Below are 18,121 nucleotides of genomic sequence, written 5' to 3' on the forward strand. Positions count from 1 at the left end.
AACAACAACAAGGACCACTTCTCTTGAGACACTCACCAGATTTTTTAACCCTGAATTGATGTGTAACACAATACAGCTTTATCCCTCCATATCCCGGGATGGCTAGGGGAGGCACCCTCTCTCCTGGCCCTACAGGAGAAACAGTGAGGTCAGGTCCTGGTCCACTGCATGGAGCAACATACGGTGGGGAGGGTCACACTCCAGGTGCCACTGAGGGTGTTAAGGAGACCAGGGAAATGGGAGAGGGAACAGGCACGTGAAATGAGTCTCCCTTGTGACGCCCATCAGTATCACAACATGTAGACAGTGATTGGACTTCAGGGGCAAAACAGAGAAGAAGCAGAGCCGCTCTTCTGAGTCTGACAGGCGGAAAAAAATTGAGCAGGTCAGGAATCAGGAGTGTGGACAGAGAGAAATATGAGGAAGTAGGTGGCTTTGAGCACCTCAGACCTTAGAACCAGTCTAAGTTCTATATCTCCTACATCTCCTAGAGGCAAGGAGGTCCACGATTTGCATATTGTTCTGCAGTTTTTAGCAGAAGTATAGATTAGATCAATATTACTTGAAAGAATCTAGGTGATGTGAAAATTAGCCATCCTGCTTGGTTCTCTAAGTTCATCTAAGCATCGAGTCAAACGGCCAAAAAGAAACATACCTAGAAGGACAAAAAGAAACATAGCCTGGAAGCATCAGTTAGGTGTCTACAAAAATGCCTTTAAAAAATTGCAAACTCATTTTTGAGGGCTAATTTAAGAAAAAAAAACTAATATATGACATCAACTTCTAGAACTTCAAAAAAATCTAATGCTGCTCGTGGAGAACATGTTTTTCAGTATCTCTTACTTAAGGATCCACATTACAAAGCCTTCTTATCATACTAGTGAAAGTTTCTTTCCCTCAAGGACTGTTGTATTATTTTGTGAGACAGTAAGAATTTCCTAATTCATCTTTTTTTTTAATTGACCTATTGTCAGAAAACTTAGAGTAAAATTTCAGATTTACAATAAAAATATGATTATCTACTATGTGCCAGGCACTGTGCTAGGATTGATCATGCATGTGAATAGCATTGACAAGATCCCTGCCCTCTTGGTGTTTTTAGTCCACTGGGAGAATAGCCAGGAAATAGACAGCTAGATCTAATGGTAATGCCCTCAATCCAAGGGCCCAGGCAGCTCGGCCTTGGGACATTAAAGGTACACATAGGGCAACCAAATAACCAAATGGCAATTTCATTCTTTACTTAGCATTTCAAAGGACATCAAAAGGAATATAATTCAGAGTCTACAGAAATGCATTTCAGAAGTCCCTTTTCCCCTTTCCAAACCCCTCAGACCCCATAGCTATTCCAGAGCCACACTCATACCAAAACCCAAAACTTTCTTTGCATTCCCAGACCCATGAAGCTTTCTTTTTCCCTTCTCCCAACATTATCCATGTATTCAACAGTTCAATTTAGCTTCTCTCCTAATAAGCAATAAAGAATCCTTACTCTTTTGGAGGAGAAAAGACAGGTAAAATAGAGTAGGCAAGTAATAGATTATCTTTAACAAGGAGGGGATTGTCGGGTCTCGGGAAGGCTATAAACACTAAACTTGGATAATTTTTGTCTGGCCATGTAATTACAATTGTGAGAGAATACTAGGGAAGTGAGGTTACTCATTTAGCATAGTGGTCAGGAGAGATCTCTCTCACAAAGTGATATTTAAAGTCAAGATCAGTAGGAAAAAGAACCAGCTACCCAAGGAGCAAGAGGAAAGACCGTCCTGGTAAGGAAACCTCACGGTTGAATGCCTGAGGCCTGTGCATATTCTCCAAAAACTGAAATGCACTCAATCTAACTACAGCAAACAGGTGTGTGATGTGGCTGAAGAGATGGGTGGGATAAAACCATGCAGGGCCTTCTGAGGTCCTGGTAAGAATTTTGATATTATACGGAGTGCAGTAAATAGCCAACAAAGGGTCTTAAGTAGGGCAGGACACAGCATATCACCCTGGATGCTTCTTGAAGAATGACTGGTAAGGAGGGGGCAGGGAATGCAGAAGTTAATCAGAGATGTGGAAGGCTTAAACCAGGGAGGTGAGGGTGAAGATTACAAGCAAGTGGTCAGATTTAATCTGCAGAGATTGGTGAGAAACTGATTACATGTGGAGGGAAAAGGCAAATCTTGGCCCTCCATCTAATTACACTTGAATTGATGGGATTGGGAGGAAGAGACTATTTGGATAGAAATATCAAGAGTTCAGTCTTGAAATACAATCCACTATATATTAACTGAATGCTATTATATTTAGAAGCTACAGTAATTAAATTCAATTGCAATAGCTCCTTCAGTGCTATATGGCCAGGGCTTCCAATAGTGTCTGGCAACAAAGCAAGTGCTTAGTAAATACTGGGAGAATAAATGCAATTTCCTCTGATAATTACCCCTCCGGTATTCAGAATCTCTGAGCAATACCTTTAGATTAAAACAAGTTATATTGGATAAAATATAACTTTATATTTAAAATGTGAAAAACATAGTCATTGCTTTCATATTCAAACTCCAGGAGGCGAATTTCAAGAAAACGTTCTTATCTAGTGGAGCCTGAGTCTGCGGAGAATGCTTTGAAACATTGTTCTGTTTGACCCCTGATTATTTAAATTTTTCTTTTTAATTCTGCGGCATGTGTGCTTTTTATGGTGAGTGACCGCAAATTCCTTCTGGAAGTAAATGGGGAATAAATTAGAAAGATACACTGTGGCTCAGATTAAACGTGATTTGTGGAGGTTCATGGCTGCATTCCTGCCCCTGCCTCACCCCACTTGGAGGGCGCTCCTTTTCAGGGGTTCATCCTAGGAAGCGAAGCTCAGGGGCTGCCCTTCCAGATGACAAGGTAGCCTGGTCCCAGAGCCCCTCCCCAGCTCTAGAATCTCCATACCCCCTTTTCCTTCTCTTCTCCCCACTCCCACGAGTCTTAGCACCTAACAGATATATATCCTGGGCTCGTATTTTAGCAGACGTTAATGGTCTCTATGCTATTTTTCCTTAGGTGACCTGGCATGTGGCACACAGTGAAGGAATCTTAGTGTGGTAATAATGGTATATGCATCTCCAAGGGGGCTTTCTTTATTCAAGGGAGTAAATATAAATTGTTAGAATTTCAAGAATTGGGTCAAGTCAGTCAGAAGAAATTCCAGGCAAAAGGGCCTTTCAGTTCCCTTCAATAAATACTACAGAGGCTGGTTCAGAACCTGCCACTTGCTACCATACGCAATGCTGTTTTGCCCCTGTTCTACTTTTGCTTTCTCTAACTTTTCCTTTTAAAAGTCTTATTATTCTATTACTCAATTTCTTTATTTTACCCAACTCTGACTTGTTTCTAGAAAAGTTAAGGACACTGATCCTCCAGGTCCTACTCACCGTGAAAAAAAGAAAAAAAAAAAAGAAGAAACCTGATTCCAGTTTTAGATAACAGGATTTGAGTCCAGGTGCTTATTTTAGCACCTTCCCGGTTAAAAAATTGCTGTGAACTAAGATCCTGAACTCTATTGTAAATGACATAGCACTGAACTTGTACAAATGTGCTGAAATACTCCTGCCATTGCTAGTTTCCTGAGCTATAAAATGGGTATGACATGTTTATCAATTTAAATCTAACAGGAGAAAACATTAAAAACACTTGATTTAAGGGATTTGGGGGAAACACATCCATAGCTTCCTAACAATATTTTGAACATTGCTATGGGCAATGTTCACGTCCACACTTTCCAACATCATTATGAAAACTAGCCTAAGCTAATAAAATAACATTTGCCATCCTATTTCACAGATAACTAAATGGAATTGTGGGAAACAGTGACAAAAAGCCCTTTTGAAAATAAATAAGAATAAATAATGTGTATCAATCAGGCTTTTAAAGATCTAAATATATTTTTTAGAGTGGGATCCCCAGAACTAGAGCTCTTGAACATTATTTGGCTCAAAAACTGTTCAAACAACCTCAAGAGCAATCAGTCCTGCTACCACTTCTTCTCACAGGGAAAAAAGAAAAGAAGACATCCTTCTTCCTCCCCTATCCAAGTGGGTCACTGCTGCTTTTCTCTCTGTGAAGCCTTTCTTCCAGAGGTTTGCCAAGTTTATGTGGCACATAATGTTGGAAGTGGCTATGGCCAAAGAAGGTCAGAGAATAGGGCTACTGAGTGGGGATTGGGGTGTGCTTGGGAAGGACAGAGGCTGAGATTTAGGTCACCTCTGGGGAGATTTGAGTTTACCGGATACTTACTGTTTATTGGTATTCATGCTTTTCTATGGTCCATTATAATAGTCTAAATTAAGAGCAGTATTTTAAACTCCTTAAAGGTGATTTGCAAATTTTTTAAAATAAAAATGATCCAACCATCCTATAAACAGCAGAATTGCCATCTTCTGTAAATAGAACTGGCAAGCATTTCATCAGTCTTAAAATATCACCTCCCTTGATTTCCTGCCCCCCTCCCACCAATGCCTCCCTTTCCTTTTCAAAGGTCCTTAAAGCAACACTCCAGAATGCTCTAGGGGGACTTACAGGGCCCCTGTTAATGCCAAAGAGACTGGAAGAAGCTGGTCTGTGGCGAGACACAAGGCCTACTGTTTATCATGTATTGTCATGAATGCTGCAGGATTTCTCAGTTTTCTTTTTCTCCATGGCTTATAGACTAAGAGTACTAGAACTTTAGATAATGGATAAAATAGCAACATTTGAGCCATAGGCAAAGTCTTAAGCTTCAGGACTTACTTAGATTATTCTACTTTCCTGAGCACAAGACAAGCAAGACCTGTCTTACAAAGCTGGAAGCAGGACTTTCCTGCATAACAAGCTTCAAAAGAGAAAGGAGGAAATAAAATAATGGGATATTCTGATGCTCGAATAAAATCCTATTTTTATTTTGCCTAATTTTAATTTACATGCCATACATGGCATAATTCCTGCTTAAAGAAGCCCTCAACTTTTGACTTTGAGCAATTCTCAAAAAAAGGTACTTCCACCTTCTCACCATCTTCATGGGCAAGTCAGTGGAACTCTAAAATACAAACAGAGTTTAATGGATGTTTAATTACATTGTTGAGGTGCTTGGAGAAGGCTTAAAGATGAAGAACCCCACCCAGTTTCCCTGTGTGTGGTACAGCCATCTTTTCTGTGATGGAACAATTTAAAGCTACCCATATTCTTCCCTTACGTATATACCTGTAAGGCAGCGACTGATAGTTGCGTACAGCTACCCATTTCTCCTTTCTTCCGTAATAGGAGAACCTTGATTCGTAGCCAAGCATAATCCTGCCCAGAATGAAGATGGCATTTCTCGGCTCCCTTGTCAGGTGTGACCACATGACTAAATTCTGGTCAGTGTTGTGTAACAGAAGTTTGTAGCACTTCTGCAAAGAATCCTTAAAAATGAGGATCACCTTCTGCTGCCTAGAATGTAGATTATATAGCTAGAGCTCCAGCAGCTATCTTGGACAACAGGTGACCAACCTTGAGGACAGAAGCCATGCTGACAACGGCAGAGCAGGAAGATCTGCGCCTGGGTTCCTGGCAATACCCCGGAGAGCCCAACCCACCCCTTGTCTACCTACCCCAGATTCTCTTCCATGAAAAAGAGAGATAAGCATCCATTTTGTTGAGTCTCTTGCATCCAGAGTTTAGCTGTCTGATTTATGGCAAGTGAACAAAATATTAAGTGATGCGTCTATCAATACAGTCCAAGGAGCCCGCCTACTCTGGACAACAAATTTAACTTCCCTCCTCTGCAGAAGTTCCTTCACTCATGTAAGGATCATATGAACAGAACCCATAAGAAAATACCAGCCTAGCATCCTTCCCACAAGAGCAAAGGTGTGAGGTCAGCTCTGCCTTTGCATATTATCAGCAACCCCAGCATCCTGTCACTCCAATCCCAACTGCTCAAGTCCAAATATTGCCTATCACTTGAAACCTCACTAGAACAGCACACTAGGTTTGTGATGTAGCCCACAATTCATCAGAGACTGGGCGGAGGTCACCAACTTCATCACTTGTGACCCAAACCAAAAAGGTCCCTGTAGAATAGCCATTTTATTGATGCATACAACTACTAAGGTCTTTTAATTATTACAATCAATAACAATAAATTTTAAAAACTACAATGGTATACTGGAAGATGTCCTCTGAATTTATAAGTCCCTATAGGTATATTAGGATCCTAAATACAAAACAATATTAATAATAGTGATAACAACAGATACCGCTTACAATTCAATACCATATCATTGCTGTTGTACTATCTGGCCACCATTCTGCTTGACACATACATCTGGAATTCAAAATATCATTATCCCTATTTTAGAGGAGGAAACTGAGGCTCTGAGAGGTTAAACAAGTTGGCTAAGACTATGCAGCCAGCCCATGGCAGGGGTTATTGCTGAACCCAGAATTGTCTATAAGCTTAGAACTATTTTAGCTGCACAATCTTATGTCTCAAAATGTTAGAGAAAATAATCTAAGGAAAATCCCTATTTTTCTGCCCTCAGAACTACAATAAAATATTCTAATCCTATTTCCATTTTATATTAACATGAGCATTTCCAAAAACAAAGCAAAGGAGAACACAAACAAAAAATCTGATAGAATTTGTCTGCAAAAGGTAAATAATGCTAGAATACAAATGAAGCAAATCACAGAAGTGTTTTTTCTTAATTTCACCTTTTGCTAACAGTTTCAATTTCAGGGTGACCGATATGTTTCCATAACAAGGGTCATTATACACTTTTTAATCCGTGAACCTCAAAACTCAAAAGAAACTCCTATAATGACACGTCCTTGTGTAATCACATCTCTGTATGCATTCCTCTTTAAACATGTCTGATTTATTTCCCACCTCTTTGTTGAGTTTCCACTTTAATAAAAGGACAAAACACTGAGAGAAGTCGAGCCCTGAAAGCATTCATTGAATACGTCAAGCAATTTACCCAGAATTCAAACAATAAATGAGTTAAAAACAAACAGGAGGAACAAATCAATCTTTCTATTAAAAAATAAGATATTTGCATGTGTGTATGTACGTGTGTGTATGTGTTTGGGAGTATTTCTACTTAATTTAAAGCTATATATAAAACATGGCAATTACATTAAAAGTTTATCATTAGAATAATTAATATTTTCGGGGGCTGCTAAAAGCTAAAGAATTAAAATATGCCCATGAGAATAAAGTCAAACAGAAGGTTAGAGCTCCCTCTTTCTTTTTCTTGAAGAAATTCACCAGAACATCTCTCCCAGGAGACCGAAGTTATCAAGCTGACAGCCTCCTAGCACAGCACTCACACTCAGAGCAAGTGTTTTCACAGCCTCTGTACACAAGCTACAAACATTAGGGTATATTTATTGGTAGTTCATTGTTCATAAGAAACTTATGCAGTAGAAAAAAGCACTTTTAAAAGTAGAAATACTCACAAAGCCATTTCAAACTGTTCCAGCCACTTTTTCTTTAAATCTTTTGTTTTGCAATAAAATTCTAACCCATTTTGTCCTTGGATATGGATGAGGTAGAAGCCATAAGACCACTGTTAAAATTAATATTCCACAGGTTAATACGTATCATTCATTAATAACATCATGTTTCCAAATTCACTAACACACCACCATAATCATCCACAAACCACCCGTAACATTATCATCAGACAAACTGTGAACAATCAAGATTACTGTAGTCAACTTCATATCTAGAACAATTGCTATGCCAAGTGCATTTTGCTGCCTTGATCATTAGGGCATTAGAGATGATCATTATCACCTGTGGCACTGTCCAATTATTTCTCACAGAGGCTTGCTTCTAATTAATCTCTAGAAACAAAAACACCTGGATGGATAAGCGGCCTCTCACATTAATGTATTAGCATACTTCCCTTGAATAGTCAAAGTTATGAGTAAATTACAGTTATTCATTTCCAAGAATTTACCTTTTTATTTTCTTTATCAGTTGTAGGATTGTTGGCTATTTTGTACTGCTGAAGATCTATTATTTCCTTCATTTCATAGTTATCACCTTTCCTTTTACATACAATCACTGCCAAATCAAATAAGAAGATATGCCTGAGAGAGAGAGAGAGATTTATTTAAAAGGTTTGGAAGCATGTGTGTTAATTCTTCCCAGGTAAAATTTAATTGATCCTGTGAGTTAAAGACAAAGGCAGTGTGCACATTGAAAGAATGAACTGTGTGTCCTGGCACTGCCCTTTGCTAAATGAATCACCCTGCTGTGCCTCAGTTTCCACAGTTAAAAAATAGGCAAAATTATGAGAACAATATGCACACTGCAGAGTTACCGTCAGGAACAATTAAGCCATAAAGTGTTGTTCGTGAGCTAGTACTTTCTTTCTTCCAGTTTAAAAGCTAAACATTTATGGAATAATATTAATGACAACAATAGCAGTTAACTTCTGCTGATGTCACTAGGAGTCAGCCAGATTGTCTTGAGAAGCGTTCACCCCTTCCACAAAGATGATCAATTTAAATCCCCAGGACCACCTCCTGAGGTACGTATTATTATCATCTTCATTTTACTGGGGAGGAAGCTGAGGCTCAGAGAAGTTAGATAATTTTCTCAGGGTTGCACTGCCAGTGGGTGCACAGCAGGATTCACTCTTGGGTCTACTTGTGGAACCTACGCTTTTACCCTGTATGTTGCTCCTTGTGACTTAATGGACAACCTAAAACACAAATTGAGTGGTACATGACCCAAGTGTAAGCTAGAGAAATTATGGTTAAATTTACATGTTGATATTTCTCTTCTATCTTACTAAAAGCAATGTAATTGGGGGAGAAAACAAACCTTATAATCCTATCATCCAATACCAATATTTGTATGTTTTTGAAAACTCTCAGTCAGTGATTAACACGCATACATTTTTTTAAAACAATAATAATGAGACATTCATGTAGCTCTATTACTTGCATCACTTTCAAAGCCTATTTTCCGGGAGAGGCTAAAAGGATGTGTGTCTCCTGGGAGCTACCTTTAGAGCCTGGGTATCAAGGTGGAAGCAAGAGCTGATGCTGCCCCCTACTGGTTGACTTTCTAGTTTCCAAAGTTTCCAGAAAATGGCCATTTCAACTAAATAAATCTGCTTAACTACCACATAATTAGCTCAACTAATCTTTAAGGACTGCACTTAAAAATTTCCCTCGAGAAAATCTCACTAAATGGCCCTCACTTGGACTTCCTGCTTAGGACATGTTGTATTGTTTTTAGTTCTTTAAAAATGCATACCAAAAAATAAAATTAAATTAAACAACTGTGTTTTTATAGTAGTTGTCTATTATTGCTTTATTGCTACTCTCATTTTAATGTGTACTTTTTTAACTCTAGCTGACATTCTATATTTGTCTATTCCTTCTTAAGAACTCAAACTTAGGCAAATCAACAGATACCAGAACAAAGAGGGGAATACCTAACATATCTATATGAGAAATTTAAAAACCACAGATTGATCTGACCCCTTATTTTTATTCCTTTATTTCACTCCTTTGTCCTGGAGGAACTGTTTTTAAGATTTTCACAATCTCCTGGTCCTAATAACTTATTCTGAAAATAAGTACTGATCCTTCTCACCTTTCTTGTTTCGTATGCTTGTCTAGAGTGGTTATTCGAATTTCACCATCTCCCTGAGGTCGTCCAAAAAGCAAAACTGGTTGGTTCTAAAATAGAAAATGTGCATGTCTCAGTTTTTCATAATCACATAAAAACAGAAATTAACATTAGTGAGGATATTTGCTAGGCACAACTCTCTTATAACAACTTTTATCATTTTACCTTTTAACACACTTATTCTAAAAAGCTCAGGTCTGTATGATACACTTTCAAAAATAGCCTGTCCTTGGTCATCCCAGGAGGCGTACTGAAGACATTAATTGATTTTACTTACAACTCTAATGGAGAAGTTAGCTACCAAAAGAGAGAATTAAGTGGAAAAATGCAAATCACAAGGAAGTTACAACAACTAATATTTACTGAGCATCTACTGTGTGCTAGCCACTGGGTACAGGACAAAATGACATAGACCCTGCCCTCATGAGACATGCTGCTTAGTGGGGGAACAAATATTCACAGAAGAATGTAATTACAAACATGGGATTGCCATGATGGAAGAGCAGAGGAAGCATGCGTATCTGGGGGACCTAATTTGGTCTAGGGAGTCAAGGATGGCTTCCCTGAGCTAAGATCTTAAGTATGAAAATGTCTGACTTGATGATTAAAAATAATGAGCCATTTCCCCAGAGGCAGAAAATAAAAAGTTTTAAGTATTTATGAACACCTTCTCTACAAGGTGCTAAAGGAAAAAGAATTGACTGAAAATATCACTACCATCTATGAGATTACATTCTAATAAAAAAAGATATGTAATTAATTAACTGTACTACAAGAAAGTATAAAAATAAATGTTTCCTATCTGTATTTTCTTCAGAAACAGAAAACTCCATCCTAAAACCCATATGGAATCGCAAGGGACCCTTAATAGGTAAAACGATCATAAAAAAGAACAAAGCTGGGATCTCACACTTCCTGATTTCAAAACTTATTACAAAACTATGGTAATCCAAACAGTGTAGAACTGGCATAAACACAGACTCCTAAACCAATGTAATACAACAGAACATCCAGAAATAAGCCTTCACGTATATGGTCAAATGATTTTTGACAAGAGTGCCAAGACCAGTTCAGTGGGGGATAGGAGAGGCTTTTCAACAAATGGTGCTGGGGAGACTGGATATGCACAGGCAGAAGAATGAAGTTGGACCCTTACCTTATACTGTTTCCAAAAATTAACTCAAAATGGATCAAAGAGTTAAAAATACAAAACTTTTAGAAGAAAACATAGGGGAAAAGGTTTATGACATTGGATTTAGTAATGATTTTTTAGATAGGACACCAAAAGCGCCGGCAACAAAAGAAAAGATCGATAAGGTGGACTTCATCAAAATTTAAAATTTTGCACAAATAACACTATTAACAGAGTGAAAAGGCAACCCACAGAATGGTAGAAAATATTTGCAAACAAAAATGTAGTAAGTGTTGATATCCAATAATTCATAAAGACAGAAAGTAGAACGGGGTTGCCAGGGGCTGGGAGGAAGGGGGAATGAAGAGCTAGTGTTTAATAGGTGGAGACCTTCAGTCTTGCAAGATGAAAAGAGTTCTGGAGATGGACGGTGGTGACAGCTGCACAATAATATGAATGTATCTAACGTCACAAAACTGTACACTTAAAAATGGCAAATTTAATGTTTTATATATATTTTACCACAATAAAAAAAAACAGCTGTCCAGGCAATGTGCTATGGAATTACAAAGAGAAAGAATTAGGGATTCTTTCAGATTAGGGAAAGAATTTTTTTTAAATTGGACCTTGAAGAAATTTGATAGGAAATAATGAAAAAAGATACTCTAGGCTTTGACAATATTATAATCAAAGGCAGAACTATAAAAATGCAACTATGTGAAGAGGTAACCAGAGGCTACTGTGATTGGAAAGGTGGCAGATGAGGTCCTGAAAAGGGGAAGGAGCTGTATGTGTGGAAAGACAGACCAAAGATGTTTCAGAGAAAGAAGCAATAAAATTGCTCTACCAAGAAAAGCATCTTAAATCCGTTCATTTATCTGTTTTCTCTCCCCACAGCTTTACCCAGGCCTCTACCATCTCTCTTGAAAGGACCTCAATGATTTGCTGACTGGTCTGCCTGATGAAAGGGTTTTCGGGACACTTAAATCAGACTGTGAAACCCTCCGGTAAGAACCGTTCACTAGCTTCCTACTGCAATCACTATAAAATCCCAACTCAGCGCCTTGCCCTCCAAGGCTGTGGTGTGTAGTTCTCCTGCCCCGACTCCCCCACTTCAGAGCCCACGCTTCTTCCTTTCACTCTCAATTTCCAGCCTCTCTTGCCTTGCCGCTCCTTGAACAGCCCTGGCTCTTGCCCATTTCAGGGCATCTCACTTGCCATGGCTTCTGCCGGGAATCTTCTCTCTGCAGACCTTTGTGCCACTGGCCTCTTCTCATCCTTCAGGCTCAGGAGACAAATGTCTCAGAAGGACTTTTTCTGAGCACCTTATCTAAACTAGGGCTCCCCTCACTATCCTCTGTTGCAGCAACCCGTTCACAGCATTCATCTCAATAGAGAGAGCATTTTTAGATGCTCTTTTTTACTGTCTCCTCAACCATGAGACCATGTTGTTCATAGTTACAGCCCCGGCCCCAAGCAAAACGTCTGGCACACAGCAGTCACCCGGTAAATATACATAAAATGAATAAATTAACGGGGACTCCACCATGGTTACGTATGGGGGTGAGGGAAGGGAAAGAAAAAAAAAAAATGGACTCCAATGTTTAGAATTGGGACAGCTGCGGGGAGAGGCATCACAGTGCGATTAAAGTGACAGGGACAAGCAATGGCACAAAGTCCCCAGACAATGATGTCTCACAGGTGCCACTGAACGTTCATCCCCGTGGACGCTGCCACACAGAAGTCGGAAAAAACCTAGAACAACAGAAACTTGAAGGTAAACTATCTTTTCTTCAAAAACAACTGCTAGAACGTCCCCCCATTTGTGGGTTAGGGAAGCAGGATGGAATGATAATTACATACCAAATTTTCTATAGATAGCTGAAACTGTTTAATTTCACGAAGGGTCTCATTATCTCTTTTCACTTCATTCACATACTGTGCCAAGTCCTAAAGAATAAAGAGAAGGGGAGAAAAAGAAGGCGCGATAAGATTAGACAAGAGATGAGCACTGTTTGAAAGAAAACACATCATTAATTTCATTAATGGTAGAAAGTTACCACTATAACTTTTCAATGACAATAAAATGAATGTTAACCGAAGCTGCATCTCAAAAGTAATTTAAAACTGTCTGGAGTACAGCTGGGAAGACTGAAGGCTTGTCATTTACCACATCCCTGAGAAGAGTAAGGATCAAACACAGAAACAAACAAAGCATGCTGCCATGCAGAACAACAAAAAGGAAACCAGGTCGGGAGCCTGTAAATTCCAAACGCTGACCTTGAGAGAATCACACTTGAACTTGGGTTAGAATTAAGGCCAATCATGAAGGATTAGCCGGGAGAAAAAAGTAACTAAAAGTTAGACAATGAATCTAGCAGGGCTGTTGTCTGCATCCAGCCAGCATCTTAGTTCCTGAGAGGGTTCAGTCAGGGAAGCCAGGTCAATTTCAAAGAGTTAATAAAAGGAAGTGAAGGAGAGGAGAGAAACCAGGGAGCATGAAAGTGAACTACAGAGCACAAACAATGCTGGCCCTGTTTCTCCATGTGCCTTCACCTATTTTAAAATGTCTTTTCTCAAATTTGAGGAAACATTAGCTAATCTTTCCATACTGTAACTAGCTATTTTTATTATATGTGCTCCAGATTTTTCCTGTTTTCTGGGTTCTTTTTCTTTTTTCCCTGCCCTCTTATATTTATCTGCAACAGCAGGAACAGAACTCAGACAAAAGCAGTTCCTAACTTTGTTCTAAATGAAAGCCCGACTTTTCAGAGGATATATCTATAAACGATTTCTTTAAAAAATTGGAAACTTGATATGATTTTTTTTTTTATAATAATAAATAATGATGGGCTGTTTCCTGACAGGGTACTAAAAGTCAGCTAAACACAGAGTTAACACTGAAACTGGCCCAAGGACACAGAGAAGTAATTATGCACTGCTCTGGGCAGAGTCACATTGGCATTTTGTTTTGACAACAAATATTTGTGTATGTTTTAAGCTAGGGACAAATATTATTTCTTTCAAAGTCAAAGTCCAGCATAGTGTGGAAATTGGGGTTTTACAGATTCCCCAATATGTTCAAAAAGCCTGCCTTCATCTACTTCTAGCTCTTGACTTTCAGATTTACCTGAAACAGAAACCCAGACTGATCACTTGTACTGGTGCACAGCATCCAAAAAGGTAAACCTGGCTGACATCCTCACTTGAGAAAAATAAGTCACACCAGTGTTCTGAAGTCATCAGCTAAACTGCTGCTTGCACAAGCCAATAGGTTTCTACTAGTAACCATCAAAAGAATGTGAAACAAAACCATTCTATTAAATCATTCCTGGTAGTTATGGAAATTGTCATACTTTCATAAACAATGAAAGTTATTTTAATATACCCCTTGGTTTTACGTTTTTGTCCAACAGTTAAATCCATGCAAGGATATTGATTTCAGTTAAAAATATCCAGCTCTCCCCTCTAAAAACAAACCTATGCAAATACTTATAATAATAGCTATTAGCATATCATACATATGTATTAACAGTTTATATTCTATTGTTTTTAGGCAAGAATTAGAAATACAAACAAGTTAATGATGTATTAGTCTAACCTTCATTGCATCAAGAGCCAGTTTCAAATTTGCCTTCTCCACAGGATCAGTGGTATGTTTGACCAGCTCCTATTTGGAAGATATATTTTAGTACTATTTTCATCAAATTAAAACCAACACATATGAAAACATTTTACAAATAAACCATTTTTATCATTATTCTCACCATAATGTGATAAATCTGATTTAACTAGGCTCTGTTTTCATCAAAAATTTCAAACTGTAAGAAGACCAAATAGATATCAAAAGGACATGAGACAATGGTCAGAAAGGTTTTCCTTTCAAAGTTGAACGTGAATTCTATCCCCCACCATCACACTGACGCTCTTGCCAGATGTTAAGAAAGATTCCCCTCCTTGACAACTGAGCTGATACTTTTTTCTTTTTTGGCTGCGCCGCATGGCATGTGGAATCTTAGTTCCCCAACCAGGGATCGAACCCGTGCCCCCTGAATTGGAAGTGTGGAGTCTTACCCACTGGACCACCAGGGAAGTCCCCGAACTGATACTTGTTATCAAACTTGGCTTCTCTATGGCTTTTGATTCTGACAACTCCATCTCTCCTTTGGCCTCAGGGACGTCAGGCTCTTCTGTTTGTTGCTGTTATTTTTATTTGTTAGTTCATCTTAAATGTTGCCTATTCATTTGTCTTTCATACTTTCTTCTTTCTTTGCACCTTAAAATGAGTTATTATTCCCTAGATTTTCACCTTAGTCTTCTGTTATCCTTACGTTACATACTCTGTGAATTCTATCACAACCATTGCCGTAACATCGTCTGTCACCTAATGTGACAGTCACCCTCAAATGAATGTGCTCAACCCAGAATTCACGCCTGAGTCCCAGACTCATATGTCCTATTAAATCGTTCTACCTGGGTTTCTCGCAAGCCCCTGAAATCCAGCATGTCCAAACTTCACGCACCTTCACCTGCACCCCTACTCTTGCTCCTGTTTATGTTTTACTGAATGACGGCACCTCCATCACTTAAGCCAAAACCTCAAAGGTGCCCCTGACTCCTCCCTCTCTCTCACTATGTTCTGTCTGTGTTAACTTTGACCCTTCTCCTTGAAGCCTCCTCCACTGGCACTACCTCGGTTCAAGTCCCTGCTCTCTTTCAAATGGGTGGTTGTAATAGGCTTCTGATTCATCTTCTGACTTGCAGTCTTTCCTTGCTACAATCTAGTCCCTCGATTGACATCAGAGTTACATCTCTAAATGTAAATCAGATCCTGTTACTTAAGACTTCTGGGAGGCTCACAAAAGCTTCAGGTTGTCACACATACCTCGTAGATGCTTCATGATCTGAATTCTGCAAACCTCTCCCGACTTCTCTCTCCACTTCCTCTCAAACAACCTATGCCCTACTTCTACTAAGTTAATTGCAATTCTCAAAATACGTTCTAATATCTGATCCCATTAGGCATGATGTTTTCTCTCCTAGAAGGCCCTTGCTCTCTGACCCACCTGTCAAACCGTCATTCTTCCTTCAAAGCCCAACTCAAGAAACACTCCTCTGTGAAGCTTTCTACGACAGAAGCCTCTTCTCAAGCCATAATTAACTAAGCCTTTATTTGTACCACCTCTGTACCTTCTGCATACTTATCACATCGTATTGTACTTGGCAGATTACATTTCATTTTCCCCAATAAAACAGTGAACTTTATCAGTGTGAGGGGGGCTGTTTTACATTGTTGAGAGACTCACACTGTATGCAGCTCATGGGATCCATTCAAAAATCTTTGCTGAGGGGCTTCCCTGGTGGCGCAGTGGTTAAGAATCCACCTGCCAATGCAGGGGACACAGGTTTGAGCCCTGGTCCGGGAAGATCCCACATGCCAAGGAGCAACTAAGCCCGTGCGCCACAACTACTGAGCCTGCACTCTAGAGCCCATGAGCCACAACTACTGAAGCCTGAGTGCCACAACTACTGAAGCCCGAGTGCCTAGAGCCCATGCTCTGCAACAAGAGAGGCCACTGCAATGAGAAGTCTGCACACTGCAATGAAGAGTAGCCCCCGCTAGCCGCAACTAGAGAAAGCCTGCGTGCAACAAGGAAGACCCAATGCAGCCTAAAATAAATCAATTAAAAAAAAAAAACTTTGCTGAATTCAATACCAGTAGTGTTTCTAGGTGTAAACAGAACCTACAGATATCAAATCTGTTAAGTATAATAAACTTGTCAGAGTGATACTCTTTTGTTTCTATTTTTACTTTTCCTCTATTAAATAATAACAGTAAAGTACTCTCAAAGTTTCAAACCCCCCACTATAAAATATTTTAATTTTATAAATCCGTGATTTCAAATCATAAGGCATTTCAAAAATGATTTACCCACTAAAATACAGTAGTAAGTGGAAAATATTCAAATTCATACCACATTTATTTAACACATTTCTAAACAGTAGACAAATTAATTCTACTCTACACTATTTTGAAATGGAAAAACGTTTCTAGAATTTTTATCTAAGTGTGGTATCCCAGATAAAACTTCTCCTATTTTAAAAAATCATCATGGAACTAAATATACTTTTGAAATTTAAAATATCAAACAACCCAAGAGAAATGAGCGGAAAAAGTTCACTGACTTTCCAAAAGGTCTGGTCATATTTTATACTTTTATAAGTCTGCTTAAAATCTTTTTTTTTTAACATCTTTATTGGAGTATAATTGCTTTACAATGTTGTGTTAGTTTCTGCTGTATAACAAAGTGAATCAGCTATATGTATACATATATCCCCATATCCCCTCTCTCTTGCGTCTCCCTCCCACCCTCCCTATCCCACCCCTCTAGGTGGTCACGAAGCACCGAGCTGATCTCCCTGTGCGATGCAGCTGCTTCCTACTAGCTATCTATTTTACATTTGGTAATGTATATATGTCCAAGCCACTCTCTCACTTCGTCCCAGCTTACCCTTCCCCCTTGCCGTGTCGTCAAGTCCATTCTCTACGTCTGCGTCTTTATTCCTGTCCTGCCCCTAGGTTCATCAGAACCATTTTTTTTTTTTTTAGATTCCATATATATGTGTTAGCATACGGTATTTGTTTTTCTCTTTCTTACTTCACTCTGTATGACAGACTCTAGTTCCATCCACCTCACTACAAATAACTCAATTTCATTTCTTTTTATGGCTGAGTAATGAAGAAAATAGATATTTCTTGAAAACTGCACCTTTTAAATTCTTCAATCAATATTTGACTATACTAAAGTTACAAGATAAATTATTATCTTCTTTTGGACATGTTTTTAGTTTCATGACGTCTCAGAAACTGACTGCCTAAGTCTTCCTTATTATTTTTTCATAAAATGCAATTTGATTAAGTTGCTTTGAGTTTAGGTCTCATAAATGTTTTAACACATTTGTAAGGAATAATCAGGGTTTGAATTTTTCTGATTTCTCAGTAGAAAATAGAAATGACTAATAATTTTGCAGTTACAGTTCAAGAAATTTAATATACAAGATGTATAAAGCACAGCAAACTCAGAATTATATTTCACATACAGGTAGTAGATCTTTTTAAAATGACATTTCACAAGCATCAGCAAAGCTGATAGACTAATACAGTAAGACATTTCTTTGGAGCAGAACTAATGAGTCTCCCGGTACAGCTATCAAATTAAATTTATAAGACTCTCCACCCTCATTAGAAGACTAACCGTGGAAACCATAAGCTTTGGGGTTATAACAAGAATCACTTCAAAATAAATGTAGTCTTATTATAATTTAGTATAGCAGAAAGCAACACA

At 38.6% G+C, this 18,121-nt stretch overlaps 1 protein-coding gene across 3 annotated transcripts in view; it reads right to left on the bottom strand.

Annotated features, from left to right (window-relative positions):
- VAV3 (vav guanine nucleotide exchange factor 3) overlaps positions 1–18,121 on the bottom strand; it is a 389,640-nt gene that overhangs the window by 172,326 nt on the left and 199,193 nt on the right. For all 3 annotated transcript variants that reach the window (XM_007169495.2, XM_007169494.2, XM_007169496.3), the window contains exons 11-15: positions 14,377–14,445; positions 12,639–12,725; positions 9,608–9,693; positions 7,956–8,088; positions 7,450–7,559 (exon numbers count right to left, since the gene is read on the bottom strand). In XM_007169495.2, coding sequence (XP_007169557.1) covers positions 7,450–7,559; positions 7,956–8,088; positions 9,608–9,693; positions 12,639–12,725; positions 14,377–14,445 — 485 coding nt within the window. The remainder of the gene's footprint in view (positions 1–7,449; positions 7,560–7,955; positions 8,089–9,607; positions 9,694–12,638; positions 12,726–14,376; positions 14,446–18,121) is intronic.

This window comes from Balaenoptera acutorostrata, chromosome 1, assembly GCF_949987535.1.
Source record: "Balaenoptera acutorostrata chromosome 1, mBalAcu1.1, whole genome shotgun sequence".
Classification (NCBI taxonomy): domain Eukaryota; kingdom Metazoa; phylum Chordata; class Mammalia; order Artiodactyla; family Balaenopteridae; genus Balaenoptera; species Balaenoptera acutorostrata.